The 17,734-nt window shown below is 38.6% G+C and overlaps 1 protein-coding gene across 3 annotated transcripts; it reads right to left on the bottom strand.

Moving 5' to 3' along the window:
- Nucleotides 1–996: 996 nt before the first annotated feature.
- On the bottom strand, nt 997–16,909 carry LOC139940780 (uncharacterized). Of its 3 annotated transcripts, none has more exons than XM_071937162.1 (7): nt 16,854–16,909; nt 9,957–10,212; nt 7,654–7,703; nt 6,387–6,545; nt 5,268–5,424; nt 3,557–3,718; nt 997–2,717 (listed from the first exon to the last, which is right to left on the bottom strand). In XM_071937162.1, the coding sequence occupies exons 2-7, from the start codon at nt 10,204–10,206 to the stop codon at nt 2,527–2,529; spliced, it is 969 nt and encodes a 322-aa protein (XP_071793263.1). In that variant the 5' UTR covers nt 10,207–10,212; nt 16,854–16,909; the 3' UTR covers nt 997–2,526. The 3 variants fall into 3 exon arrangements, with proteins under 3 accessions (XP_071793263.1, XP_071793262.1, XP_071793261.1); XM_071937161.1 differs by lacking the exon at nt 16,854–16,909 and adding an exon at nt 13,728–13,837; XM_071937160.1 differs by lacking the exon at nt 16,854–16,909 and having other exon boundaries at nt 9,957–10,270.
- Nucleotides 16,910–17,734: the final 825 nt, after the last annotated feature.

Genomic DNA, 17,734 nt, shown 5'->3' with positions numbered 1-17,734 from the left:
TCAAAACCGGGACCCTAACCGAAATTGTGATTTCGAAAAGGCCTTATAGATAACTTTCACTCTAGGTGCTCATTTTCTTATAAAAATGAATGAAAACAAAATTTTAAATAATTACAGTTGCGTAGTAAGCAGGGTCATGAACCCTGATCCCTGACCCCCATTCTCAAAGAGATCATAAAAATGCACTAGCTAAATAAAATAGTTCAATACATCAAGAGCCACTCCCTCTTGCCCCACCCCAATAAAAATGCTAGTTATGTCATTGAATAATAAATACTTGCTGCTCTATTACAACCCAACTAGGGCCCCATACTGCTTTCATTCCTTTCTGTTTTGGAAATAGCATTTTTGGAAATAGCATGTTAATAAACTTTAGTTCCAAACTTGGGCGGTTGGTGTAGGGTAATTTTTATAGACTCGAGCTTGAATACAGAGCTGTTTATCAAATAAGTAACAGTTCTACAAAATAAATGAATTTTCATAAGTGAATCGCAAGTTTAATTGTTTGAGAGGCCCGATTTCACACAGAGCTGCTTAAACACAGCTAAGCACAAGAAAACTGTGCTGATAGGAATACGATTACCAGCCATACTGGTACCCAGTATTTTTTTGCTTAGCAAAAAAGAAACTATTACAGGAACACATTGCCTTGGATCGGTCGAGTTGGTCTTTGAAAGCGTTTGTAACCGTTTGTTATAAAATGCATATTGTTAGAAAGATGTTGTAAAAGTAGAATATAATGATCCACACAGATTTGCCTCGGAATTGCGTGGTTTTCCTTTAAATTTTCGAACTAACATGGTCGGTCATTAAATGGGAGTCCAAAGTTTGACTCCCATAATTGGCCGCCCGTGGTAGTCGACGAGGTAAAAGGAAAACCGTGCAATTTCGAGGCGTGTTTGTGTGGATCATTGTATTCTACTTTTACATCTTTCTACTCATATGCATTTTATAACAAACGGTTACAAACGCTTTCAAATACCAACTCGACCGATCCAAGGCAACGTGTTCCTTTAAGCAATATGTTATGTTTTATTGGCTGTATAAAACTGGGGACTGGTGTGAGCACTGATTCCTACAAATTTATTAAAAGACAACATTCACCATAATTGGTTTCAAACCGAAATATACCTCGACAATTATTGAAATTGTGCTCATTATATTGTGCTCATGATCCTGTTTCGTGGGCGTTGTGAAGATTTTCTAAAAGTAACTACACATATTTAAAGGTACTGGACACCTATGGTGTATCTAAATATAATTATACATAAAATAACGAACCTGTGAAAATGTGAACTTTATTGGTCGTCGCAGTTGCGAGAGAATAATTGAATAAAAAACTCCTTTGTCGCACAAGTTGTGTGCTTTCAGATGCTTGAATTCGAGACCTCAGCTGAGGTCTCGAATTCAGTTCAAATATTATTTTAGTGAGAAATTACCTCTTTCTCAAAAACTACGTTACTTCAGAGGGAGACGTTTCTCACAATGTTTTATACTTCCAACAGCTCCATTGCTATTTACCGAGTAAGTTTATATGATAACAATTATTTTGAGTAATTACCAATAGTGTCCAGTGCCTTTAAACATTAAAACATTTTTTAAAGCAGCCCAAAACCACACTTATAAATAGCACATTCTTTCGCTAAATAAATAATTTGCCATGCATGCGAAAATTGCATTTGTTCATATTAAAAATAAAGATCACGTTTGGACTCACGAATAATCGAACTCGAATAATTTCGATTTTACGTGAGTGCTGGCCGTCTTATAATAATAAATATAATTGGTGGCAGATATGTGACAGGGTGCTCCCCCCTCCCTCCATTATGTTCTGGTCTGCATGTCTCAACCAATATGTAGATGATTTTGTTGAACATCTATGAAATCGTTGCGGTACCCGCTGCTAAAACATAGGATTCAAACTGCCTCAAGCTAGTTACCGGGGAAATCTCAGTGGTCTTGGTATTAATATACACTGCTCTTAGATTTGCAAATGTCGTGGGTTCGAATCCCACTCAAGTAATATACCTGTGATGTTGTTATCACAAACTTGGGGAAAGTACTGAGTATACAGTGCTAACTCACATGTGGAAAGGTCCAAGCCAAAATTAATATTCTTTATCATCTATTCATAAATACCTAAGACAGTTTATCCATTTTGATTGGCCAAGAGGACATCACGTGGGGTGTTTGAACGGATGATATAACACCAGTAAAAAGTGTTGTCACATGGGCGTGACATGCGAGCTTGCACCTGTGCTTACAAGACAGTTTCTTCATTCCTATTCAAAACTAGTTGAAACCTCTTAACCACACATTGATTCCCTTATTATTATAACAAGAAAAATGTTTTTGGTTATTTGTTTGGTTGGTTTTATTTAGGTGTTTTATTTTGGAAAGGTTGTACTTCTGTTTACATAAGGGGAACTTTTTGGGGTTTTTTTTTTGGGGGGGGGGGTAGGGGCACCCTCTGCAACATATCGGTCATCCACATAATATAATACTAAGACTGCTATGGCATTGCGGTCATACATACTGAGCGAAAACAGATTGTACATCGATGTCACATTCACAAGCTACTCTAGCTCGATGCGTCGACGATTCCCAGTCTTCAACATAGTAGGCTTCACTACCAGTAGTCGCTGCTACCACTGTGCAAGTACCAGTGCGGTGGAGTATTGATAAATTAAGCATCCTTTCAACACATTTTCCTCCTCCTGTATAAAAAAAATTACAATTCAAATTAGTTCAAATTAATTCAAATTAGTTTCCAATGTCAACTTGAAACTTTGCTTCGTGGGAATTGGTAATTACTCAAAATAATTATTAGCATAAAACCTTACTTGGTATACGAGTAATGGGGAGAGGTTTGTTGAATAAAACATTGTGAGAAACGGCTCCCTCTGAAGTGGAGTAGTTTTCTAGAAAGAAGAAATTTTCCACGCATTTGATTTCGAGACCTCATCAGATTTAGAATTTGAGGTCTCGAAATCAAGCAAGGGTGACGAGGGTGTTTTTTTCTTTCATTATTATCTCGCAACTTCGATTACCGATTGAGCTCAAATTTTCACAGGTTTGTTATTTTGTGCATATGTTGAGCTACAGCAAGTGAGAAGACTGGTCTTTGACAATAACCAATAGTGTCCGGTGTCTTTAAGTTGAGGTTTGTGGTAGCACCATGTGTAAATCTCTTTTGAGTTCTGAAAAGAACCGTTGTTTGACAACTCAACGTTTTGATCAGTATGCTCTGATCGTCTTCAGATGTCTTGTGATTAATTGTTTCTCAACTCCCTTTTTTAAACCTTGCATTTTCGGTTTATGGACGCACCCCTTCACAAGGACAAATCCTTGACTAAATTGTTTAAAATGCGATGAAGTGTGCACTGTTTAAAAACAAATTAACAGATGGTTGTTTCGTTTTGATTGGGGGGGGGGTTGTTTGTCTGTTTATGGTACGTTTTTTTCAGGGTGTTGAGCGTGTTTGTTGGGGTGTTTGTTTGTTGGCTTTGAGGTTGAGGTTGCAGATTGGAAAGAACAAAATTTGTTTTTTTCTTACCCGATAAACATTCAGTAGTACTGCTGCAGACGGCTTCATTTAAATAGCGCGGGAAATAGTCGTCTGAAAGTTCCGTCGTCGCTGCGCATGTATCACATGTGCGCATGTACCCCCTCGTCGTTTCTTGGCCACTCGTAACGCAGAAGTCTGACACTGTTGTCCCTGTACATGAATTGGAGACAAAAACATAATGTTTACTTTGAATAAGAAAGGAGGAGTGTTTCTTAAAGACACTGGACATTATTGGGTGCGTTCGTTTAGCTTCCCTTGGTCGACCCCGGTCTGCCCCGGTGCGTTCGAATAGCTTTGACGTCATTCCAGGGGCTCACTCAGGTCAGCCCCCCAGTACCCTGCTTGTGGAGTGGGTCACTTGGGGGTGACCTGAGGTGCATGCCGTCACCACGAGAGGGCGAGTGTGATCGTTCGATTAGCTCTTGTCAGGGGCTCACCCGAGTGAGCACCGCGGGGTAGACCCAGGGAGCTAATCGAACACACCCATTGGTCACTACTCAGTATACGTGTTAGCACAAAAAACTTATAAATTTGGTATACAACGAGCAATGGAGAGCTGTTGGTATTATTAAGAAGTATATGTGAGAAACGGCTCCCTCTGAAGTAACGTAGTTTTGGAGAAAGAGATAATTTCTTACTCATCAATAAAATACTTCAGGCCTGAAGTCTTTCAATATTTTCCAGGCATCTGAAAGCACACCTTGTGCAACAAGGGTGATTTTTCTTTCATTATTCTCTTGGAACTTCGATGACCAATTGAGTCAACATTTTCACAGGTTTGTTATTGTATGCATTGGGATACACCTAGTGAGAATAGTCTTGGACAATTACCAAAGGTGTCCAGTTCCTTTAAAGGTTGCGGTCGTTTCTCTACAGTGTGGGGTGTATGAATGCAAGTTGTTTTACCTCTTGCTCTATACGCAAACAAACATGGACAGTGAGTCGCTGATAACTGCCAACACAGGATGCTACAGCCCACGTACAACACCTCAAGTGTTGGTGAGTGAAGTTTTCTAAAAGTCACTCCATCCTAAAGACATTTCACGTCCTTTTCGAAACCACGGCTTCGGCTTTGGATTCGACATCAGACTACGTCCTCTCGTCTGAAGCCTTGAGCGCGTATACGCAAAGCACGCACAATATTGTCAAAACAACCGCGGGGCCAAGCTAGCCTGAGCCGAATCCAAAGTCGAAGCCGTGGTTTCGAAAAGGGCATCAGAATCAGTGTGGGAGGTACGGTGTGTTATTCCAAGTCTGTCTGGACAAGGGCATGACAGATGTAAAGTTTAGTGTAGGATTTTTTTAACTCGGCAGTTTTGATTGTTGTGGGTTTATTTTTCGACGTGGGTGCCTTGCTCTTCGACTAATCTTAAAAACATTCCAGGAACTTATATACACAATAGGTTGGGGTTTGTGGTCATGGAATTATTGACCATGGGACCCGATTGTTATTGGGGGGTTTTCTGAACATCAAAATTGCCACTGTCGTAGTGCTTTTCAATGATGATTCCTTTTTTCTTAAATCGATTCCAAAAAGGGTATCCTTTAAAAAAAAATCTGGAAAATTGTCAAGGATGGCAATTCTTTTCTACAATAAAAAATTGCGACCTGATCAATTTTTCGTCAATGATCAACTTTTCGGAGGCTTATGACGAGTTTAAAATGATACCTTCTACTAAAAAATGAACATTAAACTGACCTATAACAGTTCTTCGAACTCTCTGTACATTAACTTTTTCTGGGGTAACCAGACTTGAGCGGATAACCTGTAGATGAGGTTGCCATCTTGTGTTTACTTCGCTGTTATTGGACCTTAATGCAGTTTCGATCTCAAGCTTACTTAATCTTTCGATCTCCTGTTGAAATAAAAGGGTTTACAAAATTATGTATCAGACCAACATTTATATAATTGCTCAACTAAAATTTCCCCAGCAATTATGCCTGTAAGTCATTTGAGCATTTGATAATGTTTACTACGAATAAATTGTCGGCTTGTGGCAAACATTTTGATTATATGAAATAAGACAACCATGTGCCGTAATTTTGGTTTCGTCAACAGGAGTCTATGAATCTTTTACCCATTTGGTGGGTTTCGTTTTTAGTAATTGAAGTCAGAATGCTATTGTTTTCTTTGGGTCTTTTGTCATCAGAGTTGAAGTTGTCGTGCCGCAACTGTCGTGTCGTATAAATGACCAATTAGTTTCATTTAATTAGTGGGTTAATTTTAATTCCAATTCTCAAATATTTGCAATTAGAATGTTGTATTGCGTATACATCGTGTAAAACCAATTTGGCACAAACCCTTGTGGTCTGTCGCCGTCCAGGGGTGTGTGCGCTGGTCATTAGGTTGCTTTGTGGGTTGGTTCAAATGCTTTCCTTGTGGTTTGGTCCCGATACCAAGAGTTTTTGAGATTCGGCAATTATTTAGAACAATGAATTGATGTTCTCTGTTGTGTTTTCTCGTGTCTCCCGTTGTTCATTGTGATGAATGACAAATTCCAAGCACTTTTATCAAAGTTACAATTCTTTACCTTTGAGGCATTTAAATTAAACAAGAATACCAAACCTATGAGAAGAAAATAGTCTGGCTTCGCTTGTAAAGATAAAAAACACATATCTTCGCAGTAAATGCAGACAGGGAACACTTCAAAGATTTTGGTCTTATTTAGTCATTGTCATATTATTATAGCATTTTTGCAAAGAGAGCAAGGCCGAATTGGCAGCTACGGCTACAACTGTTGCTAAGGGTGTTGCTAAGCACGTCACTAGCCGTAGCCGTAGCCGCTAACATGTACACAACCTCAACAGCAGAACTTACCGAATTTGTTGAAAATGGAACCAGACTAGTGAAGCCATGTTTGGTTTGATCCAAATATCTGGTATTAACACCACCAAGACTTTGTAGTAATGACGTCAGTTCTTCATCTGTTTTACGTTGACAGCGAGCAGACCTGCGTATTCTGTGAGGTATATCAACCTGTAGAGATATGATTCATTGATTACGTCATCAGTTGATTGTTTGAATCAAAAATATGGAATATTTAGCTCATAAACGAATGGCCTTTTTAGAGATTTTTAAAGGTAATGTTATTCCGAACGGTTTATCAACCTGTAGATATGAATCATAATTGGTTACGTCATCAGCATTGATGGTTTTTAACAAAAATATGGGAATATTTAGCTCTTAAAAGCTCTTTAAAAGTAATGTTATTCTGAACGGTTTGTCACAAGGCTATGAAAAGTGCATTATCGTTTGCGGGAAAATAAAATACCTTTCCCTTCCTGTTGTTTTCTGTAAACACATCATTTTTGGTTATTCTGGTCATTTATTTGGCAATGTTTCTTAAACTGCAACCTTCAAAGGTTGTTTTAGTTAGAATGTGAGACGTGGCATATACAGTGAAACGAGGCTATTCTTGCGAACGTTTCAGCAATTCGCGACTCTTGTTTTTGTGAAAACAACCAAATTGGAGTTGCGTTTTTATCATCAAGGACACTGCACTACCAGGCCACCAGGCTTATTTTAATTGCCAAAATCAGAATAAGAAAGGCAGATTTGCGGGAGTCTTCACACTGCCATTTCATCAGCTCAAATTATATGACAATATTTCAGACAAAAACAATCTATGCATGATTGCTATTGTGAACTTTTAACAGCAAGTTTTTCAGTTTTGACAACGAATTCCTGCATATTAGTGAGCTATAAATACTAAATATTAAGTTAAGGAAAGTGGATGAGAAAGTGTAGATTTGTGGATAGAATGAATAAGCCGAAGGCGAAACATTGAAAGTCGTTGTTTTGTTTTGTTTAAAATTGTGTTTACTGCTAAATTACATTGTTTAACTAGAAATGTTTTTCGAAATTTAAATATAGCGTGTTAATATAGCATGCTTTCAGCTGAGTTGTTTACATCGTGTTATTTTGGGAAAGGCAGTCATTTTCAAGTTGAAATATAACACAACTGTTGATTTGTAACGAATCTACAGTTAAGTGTAGATTCGTAACAAACAGTCTACACTTTCACCAATAGAGTGACGTCACAGAAATAGTTCAACAGAACCGAGTTACAAGCAATTGATCTTACCACTTCATTTTCACCTTCCGTGACTTCACTAGTCGCAGTCTGTAATTTTTCTGTTTTAAGAGAAAAATGGACAGGAAAATAAAAGAAGTCTTTAAAAGTTCAAAGTGGAGTGGGTATCGGTCTAAAGCTATTTTGCCATGGATCTTGGCGGGAAATGGAAGTTGATGCCGTGCGTTTAATACTGGTCTCGCAAGTCAAGAGGCTCTGCTGAAGACGGGAACGTCATCTTAGAAGCGCAAGGGCAAAGATTTTACAACACAAAAGGTCTCAACTTGCGGTTTGACCGAAGAGTAAAGGTTACAGATCCTGCTGTACAAGGATGGCCCACTCAAAATCTATATTTAGCTTGCTGAGAGCCCCATCCAAAAGTGCTTTAAAAAAGTCGCAGTTCTTGGATTTCATTGGCGATCAAGGTTGCTATTGATATAACAGATTGTGGACGGTCTTGTGTTTTCTTGCGTGTGGGTTGAGACTAAAGACAAAGGCGAAAATCTGTTCGAGTGTAAATGACAAAAAAACAAAATGGCTGCATCTTTACAACAACCGTATCCGTATATAGATGATGAAATTTTACGTATTTTAGTTTTGTTTGTACCTATGAAATAATCATGCGGCCAAAGAGGCAATGTTATCTCGCTTATGTTAAAGAATGTTTCATTGAAATAAGACAGACCAACCTGACAACCAAATACCCCCCCCCCCCCTCAAAAAAAAAAAAAAAAAAAAAAAATTAAAATTAAAATAAATTAATACATAAATTAAAAAATGGACAAAGCAACGGCATTCCAAAAAGAACTAATTTTCCTGGGGGGGGGGGGCACTATTTACTTCGTCCGATTGCTATTATTTTGCCTGCAACTAACTAGTAATATCACAGTAGAGAGATTGTTGAAGTATTTGACAGATGTACTTTCATTTAATTTGATTCTGGTTGTGATGTCAAGGACTCCCAGAGAAGCGAATTTAAAGGAACACGTTGCCTTGGATCGGTCGAGTTGGTGTCTGAAAAGCGTTTGTAACCGTTTTTTATAAAATGCATATGGGTAGAAAGATGTTGTAAAAGTAGAATACAATGATCCACACAAACATGCCTCGAAATTGCGTGGTTTTCCTTTTACCTCGTCGACTAACACGTCGGCCATTTATGGGGGTCAAAATTTTGACTCCCATAAATGGCCGACCATGTTAGTTCGCACAGTAGACGGAAAACCACGCAATTTCGAGGCAAACTTGTGTGGATCATTGTATTCTACTTTTAAAACATCTTTCCAACCATATGCATTTTATAAAAAACGGTTACAAACGCTTTTGTTTTGACCAACTCGTCCGATCCAAGGCAACGTGTTCCTTTAAAGGCAGTGGACACTATTGGTAGTTATCACACACTAGTCTTCGCAGTTGGTGTATCTCAACATATGTATAAAATAACAAACCTGTGAAAATTTGAGCTCAATTGGTCATCGAACTTGCGAGATAATAATGAAAGAAAATAAACACCCTTACACGAAGTTGTGTGCGTTTAGATGGTTGATTTCGAGACCTCAAGTTCTAAATCTGAGGTCTCGAAATCAAAATCGTGGAAAATTACTTCTTTCTCGAAAACTATGGCACTTCAGAGGGAGCCGTTTCTCACAATGTTTTATACCATCAACCTCGCCCCATTACTCGCCACCAAAAAGGTTTTATGCTGATAATTATTTTGCACTGCCTTTAATCACTGTAAAGGCCATCAACATGGTCCCAGCTTCATAAACCCTGTAGTAAGCACAAAAACTTGCTAAGCACAGACAAGTATTGCTTAACAGAAACAGATTACTAGATAAAACTACATATAGTTTACTGGGCACAATTTCATAAAGCCTGTAAGCACACAAAATTTGCTTGCATGAACTTTTTTCCTTGATAAAAACAGGATTACCAATTAAATTTCCACGTGATTTTCAGGATTTAAGCAAACAACAGCTGAATACAGTAACAAGCAACATGCAACACTTGAAAAGTTGGTTGGTGATCTTGTTTTTATCAAGGAAGAGACTTCATGCTAAGCAAATTATTGTGCTTACAGGCTTAATGAAATTGGGCCCTGGTGCTGTGACTGGTGCCCATTTCAATTTTTGTTTAGAAATGATATTTGGCAAGCAGTATTTTCTTCTTGACAGCTTCATGAAAGTGGACCCATTACACAGATACAGAACTTACATGCATATTATTTATAAAAACGGTATATGAATGCAACGACAACACGTGTTGAGTAAAACAAAAGACGACTTGGTCTTTGTTATTAGATAATCAATAAAACTCACCTGTTTTCGTTGATTGCGTGTTTCCGTTGATTTTCTCCATGATTTGACTCAACGCTCCTCCACTGGATGTCAGCTCCTCTCCCCTCGTTGTCTGTCTGTCGACTGGTTTGTCTGTTTGTGAAAGTGTTGACGCTGTCTGGAATAGTGTTTTATCCAATCCCGCTGAACTTACTGGATGTGTATTTACTGGAATGCCCGTTGTTAAAGTACTGATAAGTAAAAGTACTGTTGTCATGGTTACTGTCGTCATCCTTAACTGCAACGAGGAGATATGAAGCCAAAATTGAGACATAAGTTTCGTGTGATGTGCCCGCCCGGTGGTGGGAAGAATGCGAAAACGTGTGTATTGTGCAATGTCAGGTCGACTTTATGAAATACCCTCTGTAGAAGGTGGATGTGTCACCTAAAGAGGTCGGTCAGCATTTACCATCGATCGTTGGCTACTGGTCTTTATAGGCATTTAAGTACTACAAGTCAGCCCCTTGGGGTGGGCACTACAGCTTTGGAATGTATTATGTGTAAAAGGGGGTGTGTACGTGCATAGAGTAAGGGTGCGTGATAGCGAGTTGTTGAGATTGCACCCTCACTCTTAATATCATGTTTAGTTACATGATTCTGACTTGTGGCTGACCGCGGGGTTCGTACCAGGAATGGGACATTTAGTCGGGGAGCAAGTGCCGTCAATAACATCGTTTCAACGGGTGACTCTCGCCCCCGTTGACCGGCCATCACATCATCAGCTCAGAGACAAGTGTATATTTTTAGAATCTCAATATCAACCACTCTTCTTCCACACCTCCTATTCTGGGAAACAACGTGCATGTATTTACCTGGTCTTAACCACCTCAACGGAAACCCGAGGACGGCCGTCAACAAACAACGGATCGAATAAACTTTAAAATTCAGCTCAAGTTTTGCATTTTCCATTAATCATTCGGATACTCGCACAGCTATAGTTCTTTGAACACACGAGCATTGCACTGCCCCTAAATGAGTAAGCATGTATAAGTGCTCTTTTCTAAGCGTTTTGAACCCCATGACAAAGTCTTAGAAACAACCGTAAGTAACCCTTAATTGCGGAAGGAACTCTTGAAGGTTGTGGTTTTACAATGCAATTAATGAAGTATCTTCCGGGACTGGACTGGGACAGTTCACATTGGGGGAAAGTGCGGAACTTGGGTGGCCAATCTTTGGATCATTAACAACATTGGAGCAGATCGATAACATGGCCAATCTTTGGATCATTAACAACATTGGAGCAGATCGATAACATGGAATTCATGTTCTGTCTAAGATAGGTCTTATGCTTGGCTGATTTTTAACCCGACAATTTAGATCAAAATTTGAAATGTGTTTGTGCAGATTCGAGAAAGTTATAAGCTTCTAAAGTATTGCACGAAATAATCCGCCAACGATTAATGCTGTCAATTAAAAACTAAACGTGAATTATTATCGATATCAAACATTGCTATAACGTCTAGATCCGCCTTCAGTCAATTTTGCACCCCCTGCTGCTAAAACATAGGATTCAAACTGCCCCTATTAGATACCGGGTAATCTCGATGGTTTAGTTGGTAACACACTGCTTTAGAATTGCCAGGGTCGTGGGTACAAATTCCACCCGAGTACGCCTGTGGGTGTTTTTTTTTTCTTCACATAACTCTGGGAAGTTATGCAGTGATAATCAAACATCGATATAAGGGTAAAACCAAAATTAATATTATTGTGCATGATGTTGTGTATTGTCCGTGATAGATGCGAAAGTTTTTGTGAACCTATATTGTGTTTGCCGTTTTGAATCAGCATTATCTGATTCGTTCAGATATACATCTACATGTAGTAAGGTTTGCGGTAACATCTAATTGGATTGGGGTGGTTCTGAAAAGAACCCGTGGCTTCAACTCGACGTTTCGATCAGTATGCTCTGATCGTCTTGTGGAGAACTCTCAGAGCTTACTGATCGAAACGTCGAGTTTAAACCTTTAAGACCGAGTTATAATCGATCGCGCGATGGTCGGGCGTCAGAAATCTAGACGCGCGATCATAAAAAGACACGGTTTTTAGGCCTCAGGCTTTACGGTTCTTTTCAGATCCACCTCAGCTCAATTAGAGATTATCATTACATTGTGTTAACGCAAACTATAAAGATCGTTATTCCACCAAAGAATCCTATACAGATGTACATCATTATTTCTGCAAAAATCGAGCGAGTGCAACTTTAAGAGCAATCCTGAATTGTTAATGACTTCCGATAATAGTCAGACAGACTATCCCCAGACACCAGGAAGTTTGCGGTTGCACCTTTCTTAAGAGCCGTATGCATGAAATGCTCTGAAAAGAGAGTAACCATGGAGCTTTAAGAAACAGTCTACGTTTCGACTAGTGAACCGCAACAGAAGGATGCCCTCCTTTCTTGCTCTTTTTATTCATGAATGGATTCGTATAAATTTGCAAATCAGCCGAATTTCAAGTCGAAGGTACAATAAAAGAAAGTTAAGAAAGAGAAAATGGAGTTTTGTTGTTAACTGCTTACCACCCAAAAGGAGCCATTGTGTAAGTGCAAAAAATGGTTAAAGGAACGTTACAGAATTGGTAAGAAACAAAAATCGTGAAGATCACAGATTTACATAAAACTTACACGGTCTAATGACGATGATAGTTGAAAACATCCCTTGAAATATTTCTGTCTGAAATGTCATATTTGATGAGAAATAAATAATCTAACTTCGCGTTTGGAGTTTATCGCTCAGTGAGCGTTTTATTCATTTTTGTTTTGGCATCGATGCAATGCAAAATTTGTAATCGGTTTTTCACTATTCTCTCGTGACCCAGATGGCCGATCGATCTCAAACTTCTACAGATTTTTCAGGTTATGTATATGGTGGATTACATGAAGTGCTTACACTGCCAGCAACTGTTTTGTTAGCAAAAACCAATTCTGTAATGTTCCTTTAATGACCTGACGTTTCGACCCTAGCAGAGACTTTCTCAAAGGTCTTTCTCATTTGGCCTTCTAGTAAAACTCTGATAGGGTCGGAACGTTAGGCCATTAACTGTTTGTTTTAAATTTTAAGAAAACGAAAGAAAATCATTATAACGAAGAGTTACATGAACACAGAGGGGCGCGGCTGGTGGGATGGGGCATTGACATTTGGGCGGGTGGCCTGGAAGCCTAAAAAGATGCCACAATTTTTTTTTGTTTAAGTTCATCACAAAAATGTTTCCTTTGATTCATTAAGGTTATTGTTTTTCAGATTTGTCTTCACAATCATCAGATGGCACAATGAGTCAGTCTTGAGAAACAATCCGTCTGTTTAAAGGCACAGGACACCTTTGGTAACTGTCAAAGACCAGCGTTCGCACTTGGTGTATCTCAACATATGCATAAAATAACAAATCTGCGAAATGTTTGACTCAATTGGTCATCGAAGTTGCGAGATAATAATGAAAGTAAAAGCATCATTGTTGCACACACCTGTGTGCTTTCAGATGCCTAATAAAACGCTTTTCTCTCAATGTGTTATACTATCAACAGCTCTCCATTGCGCGTAACCAAGTAAGTTTTTATGCTAACAATTGTTTTGAGTAAAGTAGCAACAATGCCGAGTGCAAGAAATTTGACCGTTTATAAAGAGCAGCCCAACACAGCTGTAAACAAAACAAAAAATATCTGCAAAGAAGTAACTTAAATCAGTATTAGTGTAATTATTGATCTCTAAAATTAATATTAACACAGAGTGATATTTCATGGTTGATGTCAAATTAACTTACCCCCAAAACAATTGACCACATGAAGTCTCTTTGTAAGTAGTTGTGTTACAAGTTATACAGATGTTGTAAAGCTTCTAGTCCCTAGCTCCGTCCTTTTTCTATGTCACAAGTTACCACCTCTTTGCGTAATGAGCAATCATTGAATCCACTCTTCTTTTTATGGAATTTTTCTGATTCCGATCGGAGTCAATCAACCAATCAGCCGATTAAACTAAAACCCACCGCAGACGGACATCCTGACACAAACTTCTATTCGTCACGTCTCTTAAGGGTAACCCACGAGTCGGAGCGAACGACGGCCAGGCGAGGCCGCCGGAGATCCCGCCCCCGCCGATCGTTAAAAAAAAACCTAGACATCTCTCTTTTGATACGACTTAATGGTTTTTGTGTTTACATTTATTTCAATGTAACAATACTTCGTTTATGCGAAGGTCATGTGAGTATAGTGGCCACAGTGATTCCATAATAAAGACATTTTAACTCACAAGTTAATCTCAAATATGGGAGTTTTGAGGAAACCCTTAAACATTATAAGGACATTCATAAAATTTTAAGCAAATTCTCCAATATTTTCTAAATTTATTTGTTTGATTAAATAAGCTGTCTATTTACAATGACTGGGAAACAAGATGAGTGGAATAAAACTTGCTGCGATTTCGCAACAGCTAGATGTTATTTTAAAAACCAGACCAATGTATTATTAGTTCCACAAAGTATACCGGATGATATTTGACCTCTTCTGACCTCCGTTTATGGGCACCTTTGGTAATTGTCAAAGACCATGAGTATGCTCTCGGTGTATCCCAACCGTTTGTATGCATAAAATAACAAATCTGTGAAATTTGGGCTCAATTTTGTAAGCGAAGTTTCAAGAGAATAATGAAAGAAGAAAAAACACCGTTGTTATAAAAGGCTTCAGGCCTGAAGTTTTACATCTTTCTCAAAATGAGTAAGACACCATTCAGAGATGTACAATGTAACATGCTATGTGGCTGCGAAACTTATTCCGGTAAGCATAATTCAATGACGTATATATTACAAGGGCCCAATTTCACAGAGCTGAAAAGTTAAACAATTTCTGCTTAGCAACACTATCCAGAATACCAGCCACATGCCACATGAAAGATCGTATTTTAGCTGGTGACCTTTTTTCTGATGAGCATATTTTTGTTATGCTTAGCTAATTTGTGCTTAAGCAGCTATATGAAATAGGGGCCCAGAATATGGGCTATTGTGTGTGGAGATCAAGTGGGAACTGGACACAAAGGGACGCTATCCATCTACAGTTTTCTCAATAATGTTTCTACATTTTCTCCTACTGAAAGTTTCTTGACTTTTTTGTTTGGTTGGACATGTTTTATACTTAGATTGTAGACAGAATTGGTTGTATGGTTGGATAGAAAGTCGATAAAAATATAAGGAGTGCGTTTTGGCGACCCCGACCAAAAACTGTTTCTGACGTCAAAACCAAAACGGTTACCGAGCTCACAACTCGGTTATCGTTCAGTCTGAACAGCAGAACCAACGACCAACAACCGAAACAGTTTCTGGTTGGGGTCGCCAAAACGCACTCCAGGTTGCAAACAGCTTACCAACCAAAAGAACCCATGGTATCAATGCATAACAAACAAATAGCTAATGGCCTGACGTTTCGATCTTCAGCAGAGTCTTATCGTTTAACCTTCAAGAAAGACTACTGTGGAGGGTCGAAACGTCAGGTCATATTGTTATTGATAGAAAGTTCGTATTGAATTTGCGTCATCGTCGCGAATAGTACACCCTAATTACCAGTTTATGTGTTCCTCTCTGACGCAAATGCAGATTTTTGTTATGTGCAGATTTAGTGTGCAAGTAGAATCATTTCGGATTATTATAGTCTACTTCTATGAAAACATATTTTAATCAACCTTGTGCTGTTGATAGCAAAACAATTCCCAATCCAAGGCAACGTGTTCATTTAAATTAACTCATTATAAGGAACGAAAAACAGGTTACTTTGAACAAATACAAAACCAACTAAAGTGAACCTCAGCAAATTAATTGGTCACATTATTTGAGAAAAACAAGAATCGAATAAATTTTGTTGAAGATTCTGAGTGAATTGTTCGAAACGCGGCTCATAAATTGGCAAAATACCTGAAAATTAGTCAGATATAAGTTTGTATCAGGAAGAAAACATTTTGTACAGTAAAATTAGAACTGTGTAGAACTGAATGTATGATTTCACCATGAAAACCATTTATCATTATGTTTATATCAATACCAATTATACCCCAGTCATGCAATGGATGTTTTAATAACACTACCTTGGGTAAATGCAAACCTATAGGCACTGGACACCTTTGGTAATAATTGTCAAAGACCAGTCGTCTCACTTGCTGTATTTCAACATTATCATAAAACAACAAACCTGTGTAACTTTGAACTCAATTGGTCGTCGAAGTTGCGAAATAATAATGAAAGAAAAAACACCCTTGTCACACGAAGTTGTGTGCTTTTCAGATGCTTGATTTCGAGACTCAGCTGAGGTCTCAAGTTAAAGAAATTACCACTTTACTCCAGAGGGAGCCGTTTCTCACAATGTTTTATACTATCATCAGCTCACCATTACTCGTTGCCAAGTAAGGTTTTATGCTAACAACTATTTTGAGTAATTACCAATGCCTTGAGTAATTATCCACTGCCTTTAAACAAAATCGTACACCCGTCTAAATTAAGACCATGGAAATTATATTTTTATAAGAGGTTAATTTATTTTAGCGATAATGATGCTCTCCCTTTTAAAATTGATGAAACCAACCATCTTGAAGACTCATTAAACCCTGGACAACAATATTTTAAGTTTATACTAAGACTATGTTTCGAACAATAATACGCTCGAAATATTCGTTTCATAAACATAACTTTTATATGAGTCCCAACACAGTTGCGGAAAAGATTCACCGTCAACATTGCGTTGCACTCTCACCGGTAACCTCTCGTTTTCTGCCGGTGCGTTAGCAGCGCGAACAGCCCATCACACAAACTTTGATTTAAAATCACTTAACTTTGATAAAATCTGCAAAAGAAATTATCAAGCATTTTTTTCCATGGATTAATAAAAAAGTCATAAAAATAAACACTTACGTTATGGTCAACCTTGTGGTAGCAATTCTAGGGTTGCGTGTAGGCTTCCTGCGGGCGTTGAACCATTGTGGAGCCCCAAAAAAACAACGTGCGTTTCCACACGTACACCCCCACTCCAGTCGGTATAACAGGAAACAATGGGATGGGGTCACAGTGTCTTTTTGTTTAAACAAAGGTTGGATCACTTAATAATAGTATTTTAAGGGATAGAAAGAGACGCGTAGGTGGACGTTGGATGGGAAGGAGGGGGAGGCTTGCTATAGACCCCTGGATAAACTATTCGACCAGAATGGAAAAGTACCAAGGAGGGAGAGGTTGGGGTTTGAATTAAAACGAAACTAAAAGAGGAATCTTGCAAGGTCTTGAATTTTTTTTTACTTGGGTGTGTGGGAGGGAGAACCAGTGAGGCCGAAAGATCTTACATCTTGTAGGGACAACCAGGGGTGTCTTCACAAAGATGTTAAGACTAGTCTTATCCTCGTAGGGGCCTACATGTAGGACTATACGCTCCCAGGGTTAGCCTTAAGTTAGGACCCTCTTTGTGAAATCAGCCCCTGACTTGTTAAGTTGTGGGTGGCGGAATGGTCTATTTAGTATATTCACTGAGATAAGATGGAGAGCTTTCAAATGACACCTATAGGGCCTGTATATGTAAAAGTATTTCTTACAGAACATCATTGATATCAAGGCTTCTTCTCGCATTTCGATATAACAAAACCTTTGTTAAATTCCAGGGTAGGTCTACTGTTTTTATGTGCGAAGCAGCCACTGTCTAGTGACCTCATCCACTTTCATCAGCCCATGCAATTTGGCGGTTTATGTAGGGCAGATTCTGTCAAATTGCATGGGCTGATGGAAGTGGATTAGGCCACTGATGAAAG

This window comes from Asterias amurensis, chromosome 8 (assembly GCF_032118995.1).
Source record: "Asterias amurensis chromosome 8, ASM3211899v1".
NCBI lineage: Eukaryota > Metazoa > Echinodermata > Asteroidea > Forcipulatida > Asteriidae > Asterias > Asterias amurensis.
This window is presented reverse-complemented; position numbering and strand designations above follow the sequence as displayed.

Excerpts from the sequence above, each read along its gene's own strand:
- LOC139940780 (XM_071937160.1), bottom strand. The coding sequence starts at position 10,248 with ATGTCTCAATTTTGGCTTCATATCTCCTCGTTGCAGTTAAGGATGACG. Across the intron at positions 7,704-9,956 it reads CACGCAATCAACGAAAACAG|AAAAATTACAGACTGCGACT; the intron begins GTGAGTTTTATT and ends CTCTTAAAACAG. Across the intron at positions 5,425-6,386 it reads TTCCATTTTCAACAAATTCG|GAGATCGAAAGATTAAGTAA; the intron begins GTAAGTTCTGCT and ends TTATTTCAACAG.